The sequence below is a fragment of the Mytilus californianus genome, unplaced genomic scaffold (assembly GCF_021869535.1).
Source record: "Mytilus californianus isolate M0D057914Y unplaced genomic scaffold, xbMytCali1.0.p SCAF_1, whole genome shotgun sequence".
Taxonomy (NCBI): Eukaryota; Metazoa; Mollusca; class Bivalvia; order Mytilida; family Mytilidae; genus Mytilus; species Mytilus californianus.
In genome coordinates this window covers 40,599,968-40,625,477 of record NW_026262581.1, presented here as the reverse complement: position 1 = coordinate 40,625,477, position 25,510 = coordinate 40,599,968, and the positions used below count along the sequence as shown (strand labels likewise).

The window sequence follows — 25,510 nt, the reverse complement described above, 5'->3', positions numbered from 1 at the left end:
AACACAATCTACACTTATACTGATAACATTTTGAATATTCTGTGGTTTTTGTTTGCTGAGATTATTAGACTTCTTGCCAGCAGCAAAACACTATCACTACCACTATATGGAATAAAAGGATAATTAAAGATTGGAGTTTGCAATCACAATTTGAAAAATAATGTTTACATAGAATAAAATGAATTTATTTAATTAAAAGCATCATTACATTAAAAAATCAATGTTATAACTGTGGTTCAAATCTGCCTTTAGACTGTCTATGGTAATGTTCATCTAGCCTGAGAAAAGTTTCTTGTTGATTCTGCCTCTGACTTTCTGAAATACAATACAAAAATAAAACTAGAGGTTCCAAGAAGACTTGTTGATGTATTTTCACTAAAGGTTCAATTGAAAACAACAAAGCATATTGTATTCATTAGAAAATCTTCTTATTCTAAAACTTGATAAAATTCCAGCCACAGTCCATTCCAATCAAATACATGTAGATTTTTTTTAGGATTTCCATCATGTCAAACAAATTTTTATTAAGTATTTGAATGATGTCTATTTCACAGAGATCTTATTGATCTTTACTTACACTGCTCTGAAGTATACTTGGAAATTTTTATTGATTCTTTTATGGTTGCATGACCTTTGCAATGTCTCGACACTTAACAAGAATAGTTTTAAAAATGTACATTATTACAAATAAAATTTGAAGCTCTTTGTAAATTTCATTATGTGAAAAAAAGAATCCCACTAGGCCAACCAAAGTCTATCTACAAATTGATTGTCAAAGAAAAATGAGATAATGATGACAACTGTTAACAAACTGTAACAGGTCTTTTTTTTTGATGGTTCTTCACATTTAAACAGAAGTCAAATCTTATTTTATTGAAATTAACATTGACAAGGCCATACAAGTATTAAATAATTCAAAACACTTCAAAACAAAAAGAGAACATGATGAAATGTCTGAACAGTATGTTGAAAGTCTTTGATATTAAGGTCCGATTACATGTAACATGAAAAATTTCTGAAATCAATGTATCAATTCAACTGAACCATGTCAGATAGACATAAACATTCTGCAATGATTCTATTAATCAATGATAGTTGACATACTGAGAAACTCCCACGCACAAAATATTTTAAATTTATAAATAAACTATGAAAATTGATATAATGTCAGGTCACCCGCTAAACATGTGCACCTTACAATGTTTCAATAGACAAAATATAGTTGACCTCTTACTCAACATAACTGAGAAATGACTTATCAAGCAAACTAAATCATTGAATCATGAAAATGAGGTCAACGTTACATCTGACATGTTCACACCTTACATGGATTCTATAAACCAAATAACATTGACAATGGCTTCCTATCTATGATTAATGAGAAACAGATTACTAATTCACAAGAATTGAATGTTGAACAGTCATACATTTTGAAAATGACCATATAACATTTATATATAAAATATAAATTGTCCACATATACCATCTACTGAAATATTTAGCTTCGTTTTGGATCTCTAGGTGTCCTTTAACTTTTATGACAATCAAGTCAAGAATGTATTTTAACATAATTCAATCTTTCTGGCTAAAACATGAAGTCTGTAAACACCAACAGATTTTCATCCTTACCTCTATAAACATCTTTGTCCTTTTTCTGTTCATTTTTGGTTTTCTTTTGCTGCCTCTATGAAATGGAAAATAATTTATCTTTATTGATCTTAGTGCTTGTTGCTGTTTTTATATTCTAACACCCGTACAAGTGTGGGTTTGAAGGAAAACAATCTTTTGTTTACATTTGATGAATGCAAAAGGATGAAAGATCTACAAAAAGTACGATTTTAATCAAGAGGCTCTCAAGAGCCTGAATCGCTCACCTGTATTTCAGAGGAGAAGATTTTTAAATGTTAGCAAACTTGATGAACAAATTGTGTAAAATTGTCTTTAAAGGGCAATAACTCCTTAAGGGGTCAATTGACAATTATGGTCATATTAACTTGTTTGTAGATCTTACTTTGCTGAACATTATTGCTGCTTACAGTTTATATATATCTATAATAATATTCAAAATAATAACAAAAAACTGCAAAATTTTGTTAAAACTACCAATTCGGTGGCAGAAACCCAACAATGGGTTGTTCCATTCGTCTGATAATTTCAGGGCCGATAGATCTTGACCGACTAAACAATTTTACCCCATGTCACATTTGCTCTAAAAGATTTAGTTTTTGAGATATAAGCCATAAACTGCATTTGACCCTTATGTTCTATTTTTAGCCATGGCGGCCATGTTTGTCGATGGATACAAACTTCGGATACAATTTATAAACAAGATACCCTAAGAAACATTTATTTAAAGTTTGAAGGTAATTAGCCCAGTAGTTTCAGAGGAGAAGATTTTTAAATGTTAGCAAACTTGATGAACAAATTGTGTAAAATTGTCTTTAAAGGGCAATAACTCCTTAAGGGGTCAATTGACAATGATGGTCATATTAACTTTTTTGTAGATCTTACTTTGCTGAACATTATTGCTGCTTACAGTTTATATACATCTATAATAATATTCAAAATAATAACAAACAAGAAATGATTGTAACAGGATGCTGTTACGAAGTCTCCCAAACGAAGCTCCCATAATTCGTAATTCCCAGGGTCGCCTGACATTGGGCAACGTCCATTGAAAATTGGTTTGGTCCAGTAAAGTTATATGCATTAGTGATGCCTGGGGACTAACCTTGTATATCATTCAAATCATCTTGGCATGACAAACCAGAATATATATGGTTTAGGGGTGGGGATCTCAACCATTTACAAGATACTAGAATATTGGGGGTGGGGAGGAACCCCTGGGGACTGGCCCTATACGTCATTCAAATGTTCATTACATGACGAACAGGAATATATATGGTTTAGGGGTGGTGATCTCAACCATTTACAAGATATTAGAACATTGGGGGTGGGGGGAACCCCTGGGGACTGACCGTATACGTCATTCAAATGTTCGAGACATGACAAATAGGAATATATATGGTTTAGGGGTGGGGATCTCGACCATTTACAAGATATTAGAACTTTCTCAAATGGCAGGGGGTCGGGATGACCCCTGGGGACTTACCCTGTATATCATTCAAACCATCTCAGCATGACAAACCAGAATATATATGGTTTAGGGGTGGGGATCTTGACCACTTAGAAGATATTAGAACTTTCTTAAATGGCAGGGGGTGGGGGTGACCCCTGGGGACTTACCCTGTATAACATTTGATGTGCTTTATCATGACAAACCAGAATATATATGGTTTAGGGGTGGGGATCTCGACCATTTACAAGATATTAGAACTTTCTTAAATGGCAAGGGGTGGGGGTGACCCCTGGAGACTAACCCTGTATTTCATTTGATGTGCTTTATCATGACAAACCAGAATATATATGGTTTAGGGGTGGGGATCTCGACCATTTACAAGATATTAGAACTTTCTCAAATGGCAAGGGGTGGGGGTGACCGCTGGGGACTAACCCTGTATAACATTTGATGTGCTTTATCATGACAAACCAGAATATATATGGTTTAGGGGTGGGGATCTCGACCATTTACAAGATATTAGAACTTTCTCAAATCGCAGGGGGTCGGGATGACCCCTGGGGACTTACCCTGTATATCATTCAAACCATCTCAGCATGACAAACCAGAATATATATGGTTTAGGGGTGGGGATCTTGACCACTTAGAAGATATTAGAACTTTCTTAAATGGCAGGGGGTGGGGGTGACCCCTGGGGACTTACCCTGTATAACATTTGATGTGCTTTATCATGACAAATCAGAATATATATGGTTTAGGGGTGGGGATCTCGACCATTTACAAGATATTAGAACTTTCTAAAATGGCAGGGGGTCGGGATGACCCCTGGGGACTAACCCTGTATATCATTCAAACCATCTTAGCATAACAAACCAGAATATATATGGGTTAGGGGTGGGGATCTTGACCACTTTCAAGATATTAGAACTTTCTTAAATGGCAGGGGGTGGGGGTAACCCCTGGGGACTAACCCTGTATTTCATTTGATGTGCTTTATCATGACAAACCAGAATATATATGGTTTAGGGGTGGGGATCTCGACCATTTACAAGATATTAGAACTTTCTCAAATGGCAGGGGATCGGGATGACCCCTGGGGACTAACCCTGTATATCATTCAAACCATCTTAGCATGACAAACGAGAATGTATATGGTTTAGGGGTGGGGATCTTGACAACTTAGAAGATATTAGAACTTTCTTAAATGGCAGGGGGTGGGGGTGACCCCTGGGGACTAACCCTGTATTACATTTGATGTGCTTTATCATGACAAACCAGAATATATATGGTTTAGGGGTGGGGATCTCGACCATTTACAAGATATTAGAACTTTCTCAAATGACAGGGGGTGGGGATGACCCCTGGGGACTAACCCTGTATATCATTCAAACCATCTTAGCATGACAAACCAGAATATATATGGTTTAGGGGTGGGGATCTTGACCACTTACAAGGTATTAGAACTTTCTTAAATGGCAGGGGGTGGGGGTGACCCCTGGGGACTAACCCTGTATTTCATTTAATGGGCTTTATCATTTAGAACATTTTCAATTAAAAAGTTTGTGTCTATCATGAACGGTTTTCAATTTATAATCATTTGAAAATTTAAAAAAATAAAATCCCATAGGGTTCTATAGTAAAACCCTCTTTTCTTTTTGCCCCTCAAAGTACCCCTTTATAAACCCCATTGCAAAAACAAAACCCTGATTGCACCACTAGACATGTTAGTCTAACATATTGTGAAACCCTAAGTTAATCCGACAAGCGGTTTTGGAGAACGGGTGCGGACAAGTTCAAATTTAAAAGCGGCGGAAGAAGAAGAAGAAGAAGAAGAAGAATAATAATAATAATAAGAACTGAGCAAAAACAATAAGTCTTCCCAAACTTCGTTTGGGAGACTTAATAAAATGCTTCGCTGAGCACAGCCTGAACCCTGAACAGTTTGGGCAAATTTGGACACAATATTCAAGCTTGATACTGTCTGAATTTGGAATGTGATCAAAATTTTTGACATAATATAGGTTTCTGACACAAAATAAATGTGGTCAAAGATCTTACAAATCTATTGCGCAATACTGTGCAATTGAAGATTTTTTCTTGAAACTTTTCAAAAATTCGAAAATTTGAAAAATTTTGAAAAAAAAATATGAATCCCTTAAAAAAATTGGAAAAAAAAAATCCCCCCCCCCAAACTTTTTGAAACCCCCCTTGGAGCAATTACCCCAAAACTCAATCCCAGCCTTTCCTTTGTAGTATGGAACATTGCTGTACAATTTCAGAGAGATCCATACACTTAAACACAAGTTATTGTCTGGAAACTAGAAAAATGCTTGTTTTTGGCCCTTTTTTTGCCCCTAATTCCTACATGTTTGGGCCATTAACCCCAAACTCAATCACAGCCTTCCCTTTGTTATATGGAACCTTGTGGTACAATGTCAGAGAGATTCATACACTTACACACAAGTTGTTGTCTGGAAACTAGAAAAATGCTTGTTTTTGGCCCCTTTTTGGCCATTTATTCCTAAACTGTTGGCCCCATAACCCCTAAAATGAATCCCAACCTTTTACTTGTGGTATTAAACATTGTGGTACAATTTCAGAGCAATCAAAATACTTATACACAAGTTATTATCCTGAAAATAGAAAAATGCTTGTTTTGGGCCCCTAATTCCTAAACAGTTGGGACCATTATCCCCAAAATTAATCCCAACCTTCCTTTTGTGGTATTGAACCTTCTTAAAAAATTTCATAGAGATCCATTCACTTAAACTAAAGTTATTGTCCGGAACCCAATGTGTCTTCGGACGACGACACAGACGACAACATCATACCAATATACGATCCCAAAAAATTTTTTGCGGTCGTATAAAAACTGCAAAATTTTGTTAAAACTACCAATTCGGTGGGAGCAACCCAACAATGGGTTGTACGATTCGTCTGAAAATTTCAGGGCCGATAGATCTTGACCAATTAAACAATTTTACCCCATGTCACATTTGCTCTAAAAGATTTAGTTTTTGAGATATAAGCCAAAACCTGCATTTGACCCTTATGTTCGATTTTTAGCCATGGTGGCCATGTTTGTCTATGGATACAAACTTCGGATACAATTTATAATAAGATACCCTAAGGAACATTTAGTTAAAGTTAGAAGGTAATTAGCCCAGTAGTTTCAGAGGAGAAGATTTTTAAATGTTAGCAAACTAGATGAACAAATTGTGTTAAATTGTCTTTAAAGGGCAATAACTCCTTAAGGGGTCAATTGACAATTATGGTCATATAAACTTTTTTGTAGATCTTACTTTGCTGAACATTATTGCTGCTTATAGTTTATAAATATCTATGATAATATTCAAAATAATAACAAAAAACTGCAAAATTTTGTTAAAACTACCAATTCGGTGGCAGCAACCCAACAATGGGTTGTTCGATTCGTCTGAAAATTTCAGAGCTGATAGATCTTGACCAATTGATCAATTTTACACCATGTCAGATTTGCTCTAAAAGCTTTAGTTTTTGAGATATAAGCCAAAAACTGCATTTGACCCCTATGTTCTATTTTTAGCCATGACGGCCATGTTTGTCGATGGATCAAAACTTCGGATAAAATTTATAAACTAGATACCCTAAGGAACATTTAGTTAAAGTTTGAAGGTATTTGGCCCAGTAGTTTCAGAGGAGAAGAGTTTTTAAATAGTTTACGACGACGGACGCCAAGTGATGGCATAAGCTCACATGGGGCCCTTTGGGCCCCGGTGAGCTAACAATCACTAAATGCCATTCCTTAAATGTTCATGACTGTATCTGGTCCTCAGAGGTGGAACTAGGTTTTCTCTCCAAAAATGGAGAACAACATACTGGAATTTATGCAGGACCAAAATTGAAATTGCATCCTTTTAAATCAAAATTTTTTTTTCAATATGTCTCTAAAAATATATGGTTGCTTGGTACCTTACTTGGTTGATTTGGTTAAAGATATATGGTCATCCCTGGTCTTCTAAGAAGTAAAATCTGTGCCAAAGAGATGTGTCTGTTTGACTGCCTGTTATGTATAAATATGCAGCCACATACAGAAGGTATAGGGACAAAGGAAGAATATTCCAATTTTAAATATTGTTTTCACAATAACAGGATTGATATATTTAGAACAGTCGGTCCGGGGACACAGTCATCCTTTGATTTTTGTTGTCTACAGATATAGTCCCTTGTGTGGACAGTGTATAACTTGCAGTTATTTTATACACCTTCAGATTTATCTCTTTATATTTTATGCCTCATAGTAGTTGGTTGAAATTACACTGTAAACAAACTAGAGGCTCTAAAGAGCCTGTGTCGCTCACCTTGGTATATGTGCATATTAAACAAAGGACAAAGATGGATTCATGACAAAATTGTGTTTTGGTGATGGTGATGTGTTTGTAGATCTTACTTTACTGAACATTCTTGCTGCTTACAAATATCTCTATCTATAATGAACTTGGCCCAGTAGTTATAGTGGAAAATGTTTTGTAAAAATTTACAAAAATTTACAAAATTTATGAAAAAATTGTAAAAAATTGACTATAAAGGGCAATAACTCCTTAAGGGGTCAATTGACAATTTTGGTCATGTTGACTTATTGGTAGATCTTACTTTGCTGTACATTATTGCTGTTTGCAGTTTATCTCTATCTATAATAATATTCAAGATAATAACCAAAAGCTGCAAAATTTTCTTAAAATTACCAATTCAGGGGCAGCAACCCAACAACGTGTTGCCTGATTGGTCTGAAAATTTCAGGGCAGATAGATCTTGACCTGATAATCAGTTTTACCCAATGTCAGATTTACTCTAAATGCTTTGGTTTCAGAGATATAAGCCAAAATCTACATTTTACCCCTATGTTCTATTTTTAGCCATGTCGGCCATCTTGGTTTGCGGGCGGGGTCATTGGACACATTTTTTAAACTATATACCCTAATGATGATTGTGGACAAGTTTGGTTAAATTTGTCATAGTAGTTTCAGAGGAGAAGATTTTTGTAAAAGATTACAAAAATTTACGAAAAATGGTTAAAAATTGACTATAAAGGGCAATAACTCCTTAAGGGGTCAACTGACCATTTTGGTCAAGCTGACTTAATTGTAGATCTTACTTTGCTGAACATTATTGCTGTTTACAGTTTATCTCTATCTATAATAATATTCAAGATAATAACCAAAAACGACAAAATTTCATTAAAATTACCAATTCAGGGCAGCAACCAAACAACGATTTGCCTGATTGGTCTGAAAATTTCAGGGCAGATAGATCTTGACCTGATAAACAATTTAACCCCATGTCAGATTTGCTCTAAATGCTTTGGTTTCAGAGATATGAGCCAAAAACTGCATTTTACCCTATGTACTATTTTTTAGCCATGTCGGCCATCTTAGTTCGTGGGCGGGGTCATCGGGCACATTTTTTAAACTATATACCCTAATGATGATTGTGGACAAGTTTGGTTAAATTTGTCTTAGTAGTTTCAGAGGAGAAGATTTTTGTAAAAGATTACAAAAATTTACGAAAAATGGTTAAAAATTGATTATAAAGGGCAATAACTCCTTAAGGGGTCAACTGACCATTTTGGTCAAGTTGACTTATTTGTAGATCTTATTCTGCTGAACATTATTGCTGTTTACAGTTTATCTCTATCTATAATAATATTCAAGATAATAACCAAAAACGGCAAAATTTCCTTAAAATTACCAATTCAGGGGCAGCAACCCAACAACGGGTTGTCAGATTCAACTGCAAATTTCAGGGCAGATAGATCTTGACCTGATAAACAATTTTACCCCATGTCAGATTTGCTCTAAATGCTTTGGTTTCAGAGATATAAGCCAAAATCTACATTTTACCCCTATGTTCTATTTTTAGCCATGGCGGCCATCTTGGTTGGTTGACCGGATCACCGGACACATTTTTTAAACTAGATACCCCAATGATGATTGTGACCAAGTTTGGTTAAATTTGACCCAGTAGTTTCAGAGGAGAAGATTTTTGTAAAAGTTTACGGACGACGGACGCAAAGTGATGAGAAAAGCTCACTTGACCTTTCAGGTCAGGTGAGCTAAAAATGGGTCATAAATTTTAATGCAAAGGCCTGATTTGGTCCTGTTGAAAAGGGTTAAAAATTAGTATGTCTGAAGCTGTCAAGCTTAATTTGAGTTAGAACAATGAAGTTTTCCTATAATTTGTCCAAAAGGTAGTGCATATACTTGAATAAACTGCTCTAAAGATATAACCCACATACTGTTCACAGTTCATTAGTGTATATTTACTTAAACATTAAAAGAATAAGGAACAATATTTCAGTGTGTATAGATTTAGTAGCTAACCTGGCTACATTATGGAAAGAATACAAAAGTTCCAATCTTTCCAAAAGTTGGCTGACTTGAATACAAATTGCCTTTATTAGTATTTTTGACATTACACTGTAAAAATCCTATCGAGATAGAGAAGGTTCGATTTTTTTAATGTGAATTTATTGCCAAACAAATGCACTTAGAAACAAGCATTCTGAGAGTATTGCATGGCAATACATAGTCCCCTACCGGTTAACAATTCATTGTACTGGAACAAAATGCTAATTTGATCTATAACTTGTCATGGTGTAAACTATATAACAAATATCAAGTCAATATCTTCAAGCATGACGAAAAAAAAGTGGGGGAAACTGATTATTTGAGTGAATTTTCTAAGTCCAAGGACCATAACTCTGCACAAAATCATCAGACCTGAACAAAATTCGAACGTGATCAGTAACTTGTCGTGATAAAACTATATACCAATTATCAAATCAATTTCTTCAAGCATGACGAAAAAAAGTGCGGAAAACTGATTATTTGAGTGAATTTTCTAAGTCCAAGGACCATAACTCTGCACAAAATCATCAGACCTGAACAAAATTCGAACGTGATCAGTAACTTGTCATGATAAAACTATATACCAATTATCAAATCAATATCTTCAAGCATGACGAAAAAAAGTGTGGAAAACTGATTATTTGAGTGAATTTTCTAAGTCCAAGGGCCATAACTCTGCACAAAATCATCAGACCGAAACAAAATACAAACTTGATCTGTAACTTGTTATGATAAAACTATATACCAATTATCAAATCAATATCTTAAAGCACGAAAAAAAATAAAATGCTCCGCAGGGCGCAGCTTGATACGACCGCAGAGGTCGAACCCTGAACAGTTGGGGCAAGTATGGACACAACATTCAAGCTTGATACAGCTCTGAATTTGGATTGTGATTAAATATTTGACACAGCATAGGTTTCTGACACAGAATGAATGTGGTCTAAGAACTTAAAAATTTTAAATTGGACATTCACCTATTATGGTCCAATATCCAAAATCTAAATACATGGTTAGATTCAGCATATCAAAGAACCCCAAGAATTCAATTTTTGATGAAATCAAACAAAGTTTAATTTTGGACCCTTTTGATCTCAATGTGGACAAAAATGATAACAGGGCCCAAAAATCAAAAATCTAAATACATGGTTAGATTCAGCATATCAAAGAACCCCATATATTCAATTTTTGTTGAAATCAAACAAAGTTTAATTTTGGACCCCGATTTGGACCAACTTGAAAACTGGGCCCATAATCAAAAATCTAAATACATGTTTAGATTCAGCATATCAAAGAACCCTAAAAATTCAATTTTTGTTAAAATCAAACTAAGTTTAATTTTGGACCCTTTGGACCTTTATGTAGACCAATTTGAAAACGGAACCAAAAATTAAGAATCTAAATACACGGTTAGATTTGGCATATCAAAGAACCCCAATAATTCAATTTTTGATGAAATCAAACAAAGTTAAATTTTGGACCCTTTGGACTTCAATGTGGACCAATTTAAAAACGGGGCCCAAAATCCAAAAACTTAATACACGGTTAGATTCAGCATATTACAGGACCCCATATATTCAATTTTTGTTGAAATCAAACAAAGTTTAATTTTGGACCCCGATTTGGACCAACTTGAAAACTGGGCCCATAATCAAAAAACTAAATACATGGTTAGATTCAGCATATCAAAAAACCCCATATATTCAATTTTTGTTGAAATCAAACAAAGTTTAATTTTGGACCCCGATTTGGACCAACTTGAAAAATGGGCCCATAATCAAAAATCTAAATACATGGTTAGATTCAGCATATCAAAGAACCCCATATATTCAATTTTTGATGAAATCAAACAAAGTTTAATTTTGGACCCTTTTGATCTCAATGTGGACAAAGTTGATAACAGGGCCCACCAATCAAAAATCTAAATACATGGTTAGATTCAGCATATCAAAGAACCCCATATATTCAATTTTTGTTGAAATCAAACAAAGTTTAATTTTGGACCCCGATTTGGACCAACTTGAAAACTGGGCCCATAATCAAAAATCTAAATACATGATTAGATTCAGCATATCAAAGAACCCCATATATTCAATTTTTGTTGAAATCAAACAAAGTTTAATTTTGGACCCCGATTTGGACCAACTTGAAAACTGGGCCCATAATCAAAAATCTAAATATATGGTTAGATTCAGCATATCAAAGAACCCCGTATATTCAATTTTTGTTGAAATCAAACTAAGTTTAATTTTGGACCCTTTGGACCTCTATGTAGACCAATTTGAAAACAGAACCAAAAATTAAGAATCTAAATACACGGTTAGATTCGGCATATCAAAGAACCCCAATAATTCAATTTTTGATGAAATCAAACGAAGTTAAATTTTGGACCCTTTGGACCTCAATGTGGACCAATTTAAAAACGGGGCCCAAAATCCAAAAACTTAATACACGGTTAGATTCAGTATATTAAAGAACCCCAAGAATTCAAGAATAAAACCCCATTGAAATTGATCAAGAAATAAGCAATTTATACGAAGTATCTTCTTTTGCACAATACTGTGCAATTGATTATTTCTTGCTATTGCGCAATACTGTACAATTGACAATTTCTTGCTATTGCGCAATATTGTGCTATTGGATATTTCTTGCTATTGCGCAATACTGTGCAATTGAAGATTTCTTGCTATTGCGCAATACTGTGCAATTGAAGATTTCTTGCTATTGTGCAATACTGTGCAATTGAAAATTTCTTGCTATTGCACAATACTTATTATATAATAATTTACACATCCTGTTTGGTGTGTATCTCCTACCATATCATTATTATTTGCTTTTAAATATAAATCAGAAATAACCAACTTAAAATGGAAAATTTTAAAAGAAAAAAAAAAGGAAAAAAAGAAAAAAAAAGAAAAAAAAAAATCCCCCCCCCAAAATTTTTTGAACCCCCTTATGATTCATCACCCCCAAACTCAATCTCAGCCTTCCCTTTGTGGTATGGTACCTTGCAGTACAATTTCAGAGAGATCCATACACTTGAACACAAGTTATTGTCTGGAAACTAGAAAAATGCTTATTTTTGGCCCCTTTTTGGCCCCCAATTCCTAAACGTTTCGGGCAATTACCCCCAAACTCAATTCCAGCTTTCCCTTTGTGATATGGAACCTTGTAGTACAATTTCAGAAATATCCAAACACTTACACACAAGTTATTGTCATGAAACTAGAAAAATGCTTGTTTTTTGCCCCTTTTTTGGCCCCTAATTCCTAACATTTTGAGGCAATTACCCCCAAAATCAATTACAGCCTTCCCTTTGTGATATGGAACCTTGTGGTACAATGTCAGAGAGATCCATACACTTACACACAAGTTATTGTCTGGAAGTTACAAAAATGCTTATTGTTGGCCCCTTTTTGGCCCCTAATTCCTTAACTGTTGGTACCATAACCCCCAAAATCAATCCCAACCTTCCTTTCATGGTATTGAACCTTATGGTAAAATTTCATGGAGATCCATTCACTTAAACTAAAGTTAGAGTGCGAAAACCAATGTGTCTTCGGACGACGCCAGACGACGACGACGACGACGACGACAACGACGACGACGACGACGACGCCAACGTCATACCAATATACGACCAAAAAATTTTCAATTTTTGCGGTCGTATAAAAAGTGGAAACTGATTTGACGAACTGACGGATGGACAGACAGACAGACTGAGTGCAAACCTAAAGTCCCCTTGACTTCGTCAGTAGGGGACTAATAACAGTATTCTCAGGCCAGATCCTAGATTCATGCACCATGCACAATTCATGTCATTTTCTTGAAAATATGGTCATACACATCATTTTGAAACTTGCATATCCCAGTATATATCATTGATAAATTTCTCTATGGTTTGGTTATCTTAAAAGCAGTTAGTGATAACGTCTAGAAAATTGAAAACTATAATGCTAGCCTCATAAGAGTTTTTGATTACATTAAGTCAATCTTTACCCCAGAAATGACCAAACTAGCAAAACAATTGACACACATATACTTAAATAAACTGCTCTTAAGATGTAACCCACATTTTTTCAGTTCATTGGAGCATATTTACTTAGAAATTAAAAGAATAAGGAACAAAATTTCAGTGTGTATAGATTTAGAAGCTAACCTGGATACATTATGGAAAGAATTGGAACAATTGTTCCAATCTTTCCAAAAAATGGCTGATTAGAATACAAATTGCCTCTATTAGCATTTTTTGTGAACTGATCAAAATGAGGTTACTTTGTAGAGGACCTTCCTTACATTACTTCTGCAAAATTTGGTTTAAAATTTATATAGGCAGGGTACCTGAAAGCTTTGTTGGATCTTAAGTACACAATATATCTTTATTTAAACTAGAAATACAGCAGCTGAGTGTGACATTAGATTGAACTTACGATCATGCACACAATGCTCAGCATCCATCACTGAATCAGAAGATGCTATATTAGTCATTCCTGATGGAGCATGCACTGCTGTATTAGAATGAACATAAGGAGTGTCAAAAGGCAACAAAACTTGATGCTGAAAGTAAAGTTGCTGGTAATATTGGGATAATGGTACCTGGTGACCTGCATGGTAAGATGGTGATCTTCCTGGTGAGGATGACATTTGGTGTGGTAGATAGAATGGGACTCCTTGATTGCATGGATGATATGTCTGTTGATTTATGTTCTGGGGGAAATCCTTATAGCCCTTCAATAAAATCAATAAAATATATATACAAATTCAATTGAATTGTTTACATTGTTTTCTAATTCATAATTAAAAACTGTGTTCCTAAATCAGCTCAGAATAGCTGCACTGCTTTACCTGGAATCTACGTCTTAGAGATAAGTTACATGCTTTTGATGGACCTCTCAATTACATGGACATTTATGACTTTTCAACTCTCTACACAACGTTTCCACACAATCTTATCAAACAAATCACACAATAGTTTTTATCATTTAATCCTGCAAATATCATAGGACTTTAAAAAAAATTTCACAGTATATTAGTCACATAATGCATATTTTAACATCTATCTTGTAGTATAACACACTTTGGGTGTCAGGATTGACGGAAGAAAGACCTCCATAGGGTCAGTCTTTTATTTGATCAATCCCGACCATACCTGCCAACTTTCACAATTTAGGTGTGAACTACAAGATTTTGACCCCTTGTCACAATTGCATGATCTTGATCGTGAAAAAAGCTATAAAACACAATTACAGTCGAACCTCGTTGCGTCGAAGTGGAAGGGACCGGACCAAAGTATTCGACTCATCCGAGGTCAAGTGTGTCGTCATAAATTTGGAATGCATGAAATATGGTATGAGATTTGTGTAAACTAGATACAATGAACAGTGTGCCTTTTTTTCGATATGACACTTTATGATTGTGTATTCAATCTCCATTTTTGGTCCTTCGTAATAATTAAACACAAGAGTACAGATACAAATCATGCACCAATAAAATCAATAGTCTACACATTTATTTACAAAGGTCAGTCACTATAAATTATAAAATCACTCGCGGTATGAAATAAGTTCTGAACGGTCTCTGATGAGGTCGTCTGCTTTACATTAAATTATCATGGATTTATTATAATTGTCCTAATCCTTTTATTTATTGTAATTAATGAGTTTTAAATCTAATGATTCATTTAATCTCGGGTTGGGTCATTTAAATTCGTTCCGTTTTTATCTCAGGTGAAAAATGTTCAACACACTAACATTCCGCTTGAACGATCAACAAAGGTGTTAATTAGCGGTCACCATAAACATGTCATTTTAACTGTTATACAAACATGTATATTTACTCATCGTTAATCTCTTTTGAAAATGATTAGGTGACATAAGAAATACATCCGATTTGAATTTTTATCATTAGGTCTGCATCTTTCGAAAATTCTTACTTTTGAACTTCGAGACATCGGGGTCAATTTACATTAATTTTACTTCGACGGGACTATAAAATTTACTCGACTTAACCGAGTATTCGAATCAACCGAGTTAGACTCATCAGAGGTAATTATGCATTGATCAAACGGGAATTTTACCGGGACCGAGAAATTACTTCGACTCATCCGAGTTTTGACACAACGAGGTTCGACTGTATGTGAAATTCTACACGAATAAAAATGATTGTTCCCATTTTGAACTTTTCCGAAAGGGAGACAATCGTGAGCATCCAATCAAAGTCAGTGTTTCGCATGACCACGTTAATAAGCCAATCAAAATTGTTGTTTCTCGTGATAATTGGGCTTGCAATCATGCAAAAATTTGAACTTATTTTGAACTTTTGAGTATTCCTCTGTCGGTATGTCAGAATTGTAAAAATCATGATTATGGCAGATGAATTTTTATCTTACAAAAGCATGACTGATCGACAAAATTCAAAGATGCAGTGCTACGATAAACATACTAAATAGTAGCTTATGGACATTACACTTGTTTTAACAGATCATACACTGGTGTCATTCTTATTATTAAATTATGAAATCAATTAAAGTACAATATACTGTCTTTTATTCTCCACAAGGAATCAAATAAAATGTCCTTCTTTGTCCAAATTTTTGAATTTGAAAAGTCGTCACTTTAATATTCCTACACAAGAAAATATTTCCTGATATTTTAGCTACATGTTCATCTTTTCTACACAATCATATAAGTACAAGAATCATGCAAATAAAAAGCAGAAAAGGGCTTATTCATCATCAGTGTACCATAAAAAAAAGATACGAGTACAAAACAGAGTACACAAAAAAGCCCATGGGGATTTTCAATTGTTGACCGGTATGCCAGACACCCCTCAGTGTGTTATACAACAAGAAAAACCTCAAAATATGCATTATCTATAAAGTAATTTATGTATCACTGGTAGATTATTAAGTCTGGAATTTCATTACAACAAATTAATTAAAACTGTTACTAAATTCTTTCAAAGATACAAATATTTGGTTAAAAAGTTTGGCTGTTCTTGTAAAATTCTTATTAAAAATGGGATATCACATCCTTACTTTTACGATGATGTTGTTTATAGAGCCCATAAATTCAGATATGATCCATGTAAACTGATTGATCCTTCAAATAAACTTATTCTTAAAGATTATCAATTTAACACCATAGTAAAATCTTAAAATATTGTTCTTTTCTGTACTTACATTGATTTTGTTTTTGAAAAAAAAACATTACTAAATATAATTTGCTATATAAATGTACAGTTGTGGGTACTCATAATCCTACATCCTATCAATACTGGCATTGCACAAGTTCATGCATTTCTCAGACTGTTTATGACGTCTTTACACTAAATCTGTTGGACTGATACATTGGTCTGGGCGAACATGATTTATTTATTAGTTGTTATTGGCTTTAAACTAGCTTTCAGTAACTAAGTAGTTTTATGTCAGTGCTTTGTATCATTTATTTTTATTTAAGCTGAATTTTGAGCTTCATACCAATCTATTGTGAAACAGACCTACAAGCTGATGACACCACTCTTCATAAATCAGGGAAAAACATAGAAAATATACATGATGATGTTCAAGAAGATTTATACAGAGGTGTAAAATGAATGTTCATTAATGCAAATAAAACAAAATGTTTGGTTACTGGAACAGCAGAAACTATCAATTCAGACTTATCAACCAAACTTAATAATAAATTCAAAAGTATTACAAAATTCGTCATGTGAAAAATTATTAGGTGTTAAAATTGACAGCACACTTAACTGGAGATATTGACCAAGTTTGTGCTAATATATCATCCAGAATATACCTTCTTTCTAAAATAAAGAAATGTTTAGATATAAGTGCAAGGAAAACATATTACAATGGGTATATTCTGCCCCTAATTGACTACTGCTGTATTATTTGGGGTGAATGTAAAAATGAAGGGATAGCAAGAATTTTAAAACTCCCAAAAAGGGCAGCAAGATTAATTCTAGATGCAGATCCTTTATCCCCCTCAGCCCCCTTATTTAAAGAACTTGGGTGGATGACAGTTGACAATAGAATCAAATACCACAAATATTTACTTCTATATAAATGTATGCGTATGGAAGCACCAATGTACCTAGTTCAAAAGTTTAAACTGAAATCAGATAATAATCCTTACTCCTTGAGAGACGTCACTCAAGGTAATCTGATAGTTCCTAAGCCAAAAGCAACATTATTTAAGAAATCTTTTGCTTATTCTGGATCAGAGTTATGGAATGGACTACCACACAAAATACGTAAAGCTCAAAACATTTTTACTTTTAAACAAAGTATCAAGAAGTACTTAACACAGTCCTGATAAGATTCTGTTTTTCTACAATGTATTTGTACATTTTTTATTTTTATTTTTATTTGATTTTTGATTTTTTACTTCATGTCTTGAACAGCTTTATATCTTATCATGTTAAAAATAATACATTGAACTACTTGACTGTAAATTAATTATGTGTAAATATCTGTTTTTGATTGTATTGTAATTTGAATGTGAGGGCCTCAGGGAAGATTAGTTTATTGTAACTAACTGTGTTTACCCTCTTTAAATAAAGAATTTATTATTATTATTGAATAAAGCCATTTGCAACTGATTTTTACGGTATATTCTTATGTTGTGCGGTTACACCACTGCCCAAGGTTAGGGGACAGTTGAGTGCACACAAACATGTTTAACCCTGCAACATTCTTTATGCGCTGTCAAAAGTGAAAGGCCCGTAATTCAGTGGTTGTTGTTGCTCTGTCATATTTATTTTCCGTAAATTGTATTGTTATAAATTAGGCCATTAGTTTCTCATTTGAATTGTTTCACATATTTCATATTTGTCTTTTATAGCTGACTATACTGTATGGGTTTTTTTTTCGTTATTGACGGCTGTACTGTGACCTATAATTGCTTATGTCCACACCATTTGAATTCTGGTGGATAGTTATCTCATTGGCAATCATACCACATCTCCTTAACTTTATATCAAGGTCATATGAACCCGGTCAAATAGACAAAACATGTTTAAATGGTATTAATTATTTTTGGAGTGTTAAAAATTCTTTAGAGGTTTTAGATAAAAGACATGCTTTTGATGGTCCTTTTAATTCTGTTGACAGTTATGATTTTTCTACTCTCTATACTACACTTTCACACAATCTTATCAAGAAAAAGTTTTTATATTTAATTAAATGGTCTTTTGAAAAATCCCATTACAAATTTATTTGCTGTAACTCATTTAAAGCCCTTTTCTGTAACGAAAAAGAAAAGTATGCTAGATACACTTACTGGAAATGTGAAGATACGATTGAAGCTTTAAATTTTCTCCTGGATAACATATATGTACGTTCGGCGATAAAGTGTATCGACAAGTAGTAGGTATTCCTATGGGCACTTACTGTGCCCCTTTAATAGCAGATTTATTCCTGTATTGCTATGAATCTCAGTTTATGACCAAACTCAGTAAAGACACGTCATTGTTATATTTGGTTGATACATTCAACAATACCTTCCATTATCTAGATGATATTTTTTCGTTAAATAATCCAGAGTTCTCTAAATATACTACCGAAATTTACCCAAAAGAACTTTCTTTAACTAAATCTAACATAAACAGCAGTAGTTGTCCTTTTCTAGATTTGGACATTTCAATCTCTAAAGGAAAACTCCATACTAAAAATTATGACAAAAGAGACGACTTTTCATTCCCTATTGTTAATTTTCCTTTTTTAGACGGCGATGTTCCTTTGGCTCCATCATACGGTGTTTATATATCCCAACTTGTTCATTATGCCCGTGTGTGTAGTGATGTCATAGATTTTAACGAATGTAATCAATGCATCACTGGTAAATTTTTAAGTCAGGGATTTCGTTACCATAAATTACGTAAAACTTTTACTGAATTCTTTCATAGATACAAAGATTTGATTAGTAAATTTGGCTGTACCTGTAGAAAACTAATTAAAAACAGTATTTCACATTCTAAATGTTACAGTAATATTGAACTTAAAGCGCGAAAATCACTATGTGATCCGTGTAAACTCATCGAACCTTTAAACAAACTTATTAGTAAAGGTTATCTTACGAATGTTGTAATTAGATCTTTGAATATAGTTTACATTGGCACTAATATCGATTTTGTAATCAGCAAATTAAAACATAACTAAATTTGTATTCTTTTCAAACGGGATGTATAAAGACACACCCACGTTCATTTGATCTATAAAGAGGTTAACTCCTAACTATCCTACTGCCTGTCGATACATTTATTTTTGGCATTGCACAAGTCATGTCTTCTTTGACTGTCCATGACATTAAAATACTAAATCCCTGGGATGTGTTTTAGTTGATTTTAGTCTCTGATGCATGATTTTTTATTATTAATTGTTTATGGCTTTTAACTAGCTGTTAGTAACTGTGAGTACTCTCAAATCGTTCTTTCTTGTTTATTTGACCTGTTGATACTAATTGTAATGCTTTTTTGTTATTTAATGTTATTCAGGGTTATATCTGGTCTATATACCAGCTTTGGTATTACTATAAATTTTCACTTCTTTTTACTATGAACATCAAAATTATTTATTTTGTAAAAATATTTCCTTTCTCCATGTGAACTGTACACGTATACCTAACAACAAAATTATTTTCATTTACCTGTGTTTAAAGTAATTGCAAATGGCTGATATTTTTGTTTAAGCATATTGTTTTTCTTAAATTGTGTAACATTTCACAGCTTTATAACATGTTACTTTAATTATTCTTCCCTTTGTTAATCTGTTTTGTATTTACATTGTATCATAGATCAAATTTATTTGTTCAGTGTATGTTCACTGGTGTTAATATGTCTTTTGATTGAATTAAGCCATTTCAATTGATATTTTATCATGTTTCTTTCTATGTTGTGATGTTACACTATTGTTTCAGATAAGGGTGAAGGTTTGGTACCATTAAAACGTTTAAACCCGCTGCAATTGTTTGCACCTGTCCTAAGTCAGGAATCTGATTTTTAGTAGTTGTCGTTTGTTGATGTGGTTCATAAGTGTTTCTCGTTTTTTATATAGATTAGACCGTTGGTTTTCCCGTTTGAATGGTTTTACACTAGTAATTTTTGGGGCCCTTTATAGCTTCTGTTCGGTGTGAGCCAAGGCTCCGTGTTAAAGACCGTACTTTAACCTATAATGGTTTACTTTTATAAATTTTGACTATGATGGAGAGTTGTCTCATTGGCACTCATACCACATCTTCTTATATCTATTAACCCGGCCACATTTTTGCACCTGTCCCAAGTCAGGAGCCTCTGGCCTTTGTTAGTCTTTTATATTTTTTTAATTTTAGTTCATTTATATGTTTCGGAGTTTAGTGTGACGTCCATTTTCACTAGTACACATTTTTTTTAGGGACCAGCTGAGCCCCGCCTCCAGGTGCGGGATTTTCTCGCTGTGTTGAAGACCCATTGGTGGCCTTCGGCTGTTTTCTGCTCTTTGGACGGGTTGTTGCCTTTTTGACACATTCCCCATTTCCATTCTCAATTTAATGTTTACCTAACAATCATTTTATATACCCAATATGGTTGACTCATTGCTTATAGTATTTGAGAAACTGTCAGACCTAACTTATAGTTTCAACTAGCTTTGAAATAGGGAACTTTATGATACTTACTGCAAAAGGGTACATTATTCAAATTTCTTAGGGCAAATGCAGCATTTACTTGTAAAGACTTAGATAGTTTATGTATCTGAAAGTTATTGTTATTATGTATTTTCAAATCCCTGGAAATACGAGAAATGTGCATCATGTTCAAATAAAAATTTGAATGGAGAAGCTAGAAAAACTCAAAATTTAAAAAACTATCCTTTTTTTAGGTCCAATGTTCAGCTTAACAATGTCATTTAGATAATCACAAAACTCATGACATTTTTCTTCTACGCTGACATGGTTTATTTATTAGTCTTTGTCATGAGTTATAGCAATGATTGAAAGGTATGCATGTCGGTTTGGCAGGTTTCTATCAATCAAATTCAATATCATTTTTATTTACAGGGAACATCTCAAATATTTTACCCATCTTAAGTTAATTTTAACACCTTCTGTAACAACAAAAAAATGTACATCATGATCAATAACCAGATTTTTAAAAAAGTAAAACATAAAATGCATTAAACTTTTATATAACTTTTAAAAAAAAAAATTAAATGAGAAGGGTTGGGAATAACATAACCTATGGTGCACCATAAAGGTCTTATCATGGTATTTCAGAATATATATGATCTAGGGGTTGGAATCTTAACAGTTTTTGATACAATTAACAAATTTATGATACAAAAATAAAGAGCTGTAATAGTTTTAAACCCTTCAGTTATCAAATTAAATGCCCAAAGCAATCAGACACACTGAATTTATAAAGTGCCTTTTTTCTCCTTTTCATTAACAAGAAAATGATAGAACACACTGCTTTTAATATAAGACCATTTTCCTTTTTTGAATTTTGAAAATTTTACAAACTAGGGATGATTTTTGCAAACTTTGGGTCTTATGGTTTCAGAGAAGTGATTTAAAGATTACAATGGATAATGGATGAACAGAGGACAAAAAATCCACAATGCTCCTAGGGGCCATGTAACATTTGTATTTCACTTCAGCAATAATTGACTGATAATAAAGTTTGCTCATTGGTAATTTTACTTACAAGAGAAACTGGTTTGTTTTCATAGATGCTACAATTTGCAGGTACTGATGCTGAACGATGAGGATGAGATCTAGACTCTAGGTTGCTTGGATAAAATTTCAAGTCATGTGACTCAGAAACTGTACGGTGAAATACTATGAAAGAAAAGAAAATATTAGTAACCACTATAAAACAAGATAATATTTATTATCTATAACAGACTTAACACCATTTTTTTCCTACATATTTTTCTTATTTCCCTGTGAAATTTTTATATAAAAAATGTTTTTTTAACTTGAGACAATATGCTTTAGATATTGCAACTGTCATGACAATAATGAAAATATGATATGAAGTATCAATTTAATTACACGCACTACTTTTTTAAAACATTTTTTGGGTCAATTTCCATGATAGTAATAAGTCTGATAGAAGATAAATAGTATCATACTTCAAACTAAGCACTAGATGTGAAGGTATAGAACAGATATTGTTTACACGACATACCTCTTTCTTTCCCATAACTACCCAGATTTTTATGCTGATTACTATTCTCAGTTTTGCTAGCATTGTTTGTATGGTTTGCCTGGAATGTTCTTTTTCCTTCCCTGTGATTATATTCAGCCTTCTTCTTTTTTTCTTTTTCTTCCCTATTAGTCAGAAAAATTAACTTAATGACAGAGTTCCTTGTTCATGTATGTATCTAGGCAAACTATTATTTCACAATGAACAGACAATTTTTTAATGTTGTACACTTACAACTCTCTGGTCCACCTTAATACCAAGGCTGCTGTAATATTATACATATTCTTAAATTTGTCCTAACTTGACTAAGGTACAAGGTATTCAGAAAATAAAAACAAATTTTACATTTAACTAGTGGCAACAATCCATGACGAAATTTGTATATTTTGTATAATTTCTTGACTTTCCTTGACTAATTAATATTAGTGGTTTACCTTAAACTGATCTAATCACAAACTTAAACATGTAAACTATGCAAAATATTGAAGGTGAATAGACCATGACTGAGGAGCCAAATTATCTCCATGGAATGAGATGTGCCACTGCTAATACAACTGCATACAAAATACCATTGACATACCACTAGTGGTTTCCCCATAAACTCAACTTATCACAAACTAATACATGGAAAACAGCACGCCTAAGTCGATATTGTCAAAAGGAGACAAAAACCAAACATGAATACTAAAATCTGCAGGTCAATAGCCATAAATGCCAAAAATGCACCGGCTTGATCCAGGATAATTATATCAAATCCACTGTCAATGGTTGAAAATTATCATTACAATTTTCTAAGGATGTTTCATGAAAAACTACAAGGGCTCTCTTCAGAAATGAATGCAAGAACATTAATATCAATTCCATTTCCCAAAAAAATTCCTACCATGGTGTTTAAGTTTAAATTATTTTGTTTGGGCATACTCAAAATCTAAAAATATTAAAGAAAGGGGTATAATTCTTGATAAAATTATTCAGTGGTTCCAAACATTCCAAAAAAAATAATATTTCATTACGTTGAACTGGGTTTAGTGACCCCTTATATTTCCAAATTCCAATAAATTTGTCATTGATAATTCTAATTTTGTAGCAAGCCAATTTGTGACAGAAAAGTAGGCCAACAGGGATGAAGGTAAAACCAAAATCCAAGGACATCATTAGCTAGACAAGTTATGGAAGCAAATTCAAAAATTTTCTTCTTCAATCAACTTTCATATTACAAGAGTTCTCACCTTTCTTTCCTATTTTTCACTACAGGACATTCTTTTGCAATATGTCCTATTTTATTGCATGCCCTGCAACAACGATCATTTGGTGGTGGACCTTCAGATAGACGATTAACATCAAAAAAGAATCCCTGAAAAATTATAAATCAAAAGTTTTATTAAAATAACCCAAAGAATAAGAAACCATTGTTGTGTTTTTCTTTTAAAGAAAATATCTGCATATATAGCAATATAATTATTTAGTAGTCTTGCAAGTTAAGCCTTATCATATGACATCATATTTGACCAATAAAAAGACAATCAGCTTTCACAGGACTTTTTTTCTGATATGAGGACAATATGAATCATAGAAAGTCTAACTAGAGGCTCTCAAGAGACTGTGTCGCTCATCTGTATTTACAGATGCTTTCGAAATCATGTAAAATAAGGTTAAAATCATAATTAATAGTATTAGATATAAGATATTATAATGATGTCTAAGATAATAACAAAAAACTGCAAAATTTCTGTAAAATTACTAACTCAGGGGCAGCAACCCAACAACGGGATGTTGGAATTGTCTGAAAATTTCAGGGCAAATAAATCTTAATCTAAATCTAATGAACATTTTTGCCACCTGTCAGATTTGCTCTAAATGCTTTAGTTTCAGAGATGTTCTATTTTTAACCAAGTCGGCCATGATGGTTGGAAGGCGGGGTCATCGGACAAATTTTTTAAACTAGATACCCTAATAATGATTATGGCCAAGTATGGTTAAATTTGTCTCAGTAGTTTCAGAGAAGAAGATTTTTGTAAAAGATTACAAATATTTATGAAAAATTGTTAAAAATTGACTATAAAGGGCAATAACTCCTAAAGGGGTCGATTGACAATTTTGGTCTTGACGACTTATTTGTAGATCTTACTTTGCTGAACATTATTGCTGTTTACAGTTTATCTCTATCTATAATAATATTCAAGATAATAACCAAAAACTGCAAATTTTCCATAAAATTACCAATTCAGGGGCAGCAACCCCACAACAGGTTGTCAGATTTGTCTGAAAATTTCAGGGCAGATAGATAATCAGTTTTACCCTATGTCAGATTTACTCTAAATGCTTTGGTTTCAGAGATATAAGCCAAAATCTACATTTTACCCCTATGTTCTATTTTTAGCCATGGCGGCCATCTTGGTTTATGGCGGGGTCATCGTACACATTTTTTAAACTAGATACCCTAATGATGATTGTGGCCAAGTTTGGTTAAATTTGGCCCAGTGGTTTCAGAGGAGAAGATTTTTGTAAAAAGCTAACGATGACGACGGACGCCAAGTGATGAGAAAAGCTCACTTGGCCCTTCGGGCCAGGTGAGCTAATAAAAAGTAATAACAATAATACTGAACTCCAAGGGAAATTCAAAAAGGTTGAAGTCCATAAAACCTGACGTTATCAAGCACCAACTTTATCAACCAACGGAATAAATGGAAAACAACAATCAAGAACTAGAGGCTCTAAAGAACCTGTGTTGCTCACTTGGATCTATGTGCATCTTCAACAATGGCCATTCGCCAACATTATAGACAAGCATATTATTCATGACCAAAATATAGCATTCTGATCAGTTTTGCTGTATCTACAACAAATTCTTCATTTAAGATCA

General features: G+C 33.4%; 1 protein-coding gene across 6 annotated transcripts in view; it reads right to left on the bottom strand.

The window, feature by feature from the left end:
* Positions 1 to 169: 169 nt before the first annotated feature.
* The window catches only part of LOC127701625 (terminal uridylyltransferase 4-like), a 697,935-nt gene continuing 672,594 nt past the window's right edge, over positions 170 to 25,510 (bottom strand). For 4 of the 6 annotated variants that reach the window (XM_052205614.1, XM_052205620.1, XM_052205629.1 and 1 more), the window contains exons 22-27: positions 23,877 to 24,001; positions 22,630 to 22,772; positions 22,144 to 22,277; positions 13,896 to 14,193; positions 1,630 to 1,684; positions 170 to 315 (exon numbers count right to left, since the gene is read on the bottom strand). In XM_052205614.1, the coding sequence (XP_052061574.1) occupies positions 1,659 to 1,684; positions 13,896 to 14,193; positions 22,144 to 22,277; positions 22,630 to 22,772; positions 23,877 to 24,001 (726 nt within the window). In that variant the 3' untranslated portion in view covers positions 170 to 315; positions 1,630 to 1,658. The remainder of the gene's footprint in view (positions 316 to 1,629; positions 1,685 to 13,895; positions 14,194 to 22,143; positions 22,278 to 22,629; positions 22,773 to 23,876; positions 24,002 to 25,510) is intronic. The other 2 variants (XM_052205638.1, XM_052205646.1) reach the window with 2 other exon arrangements.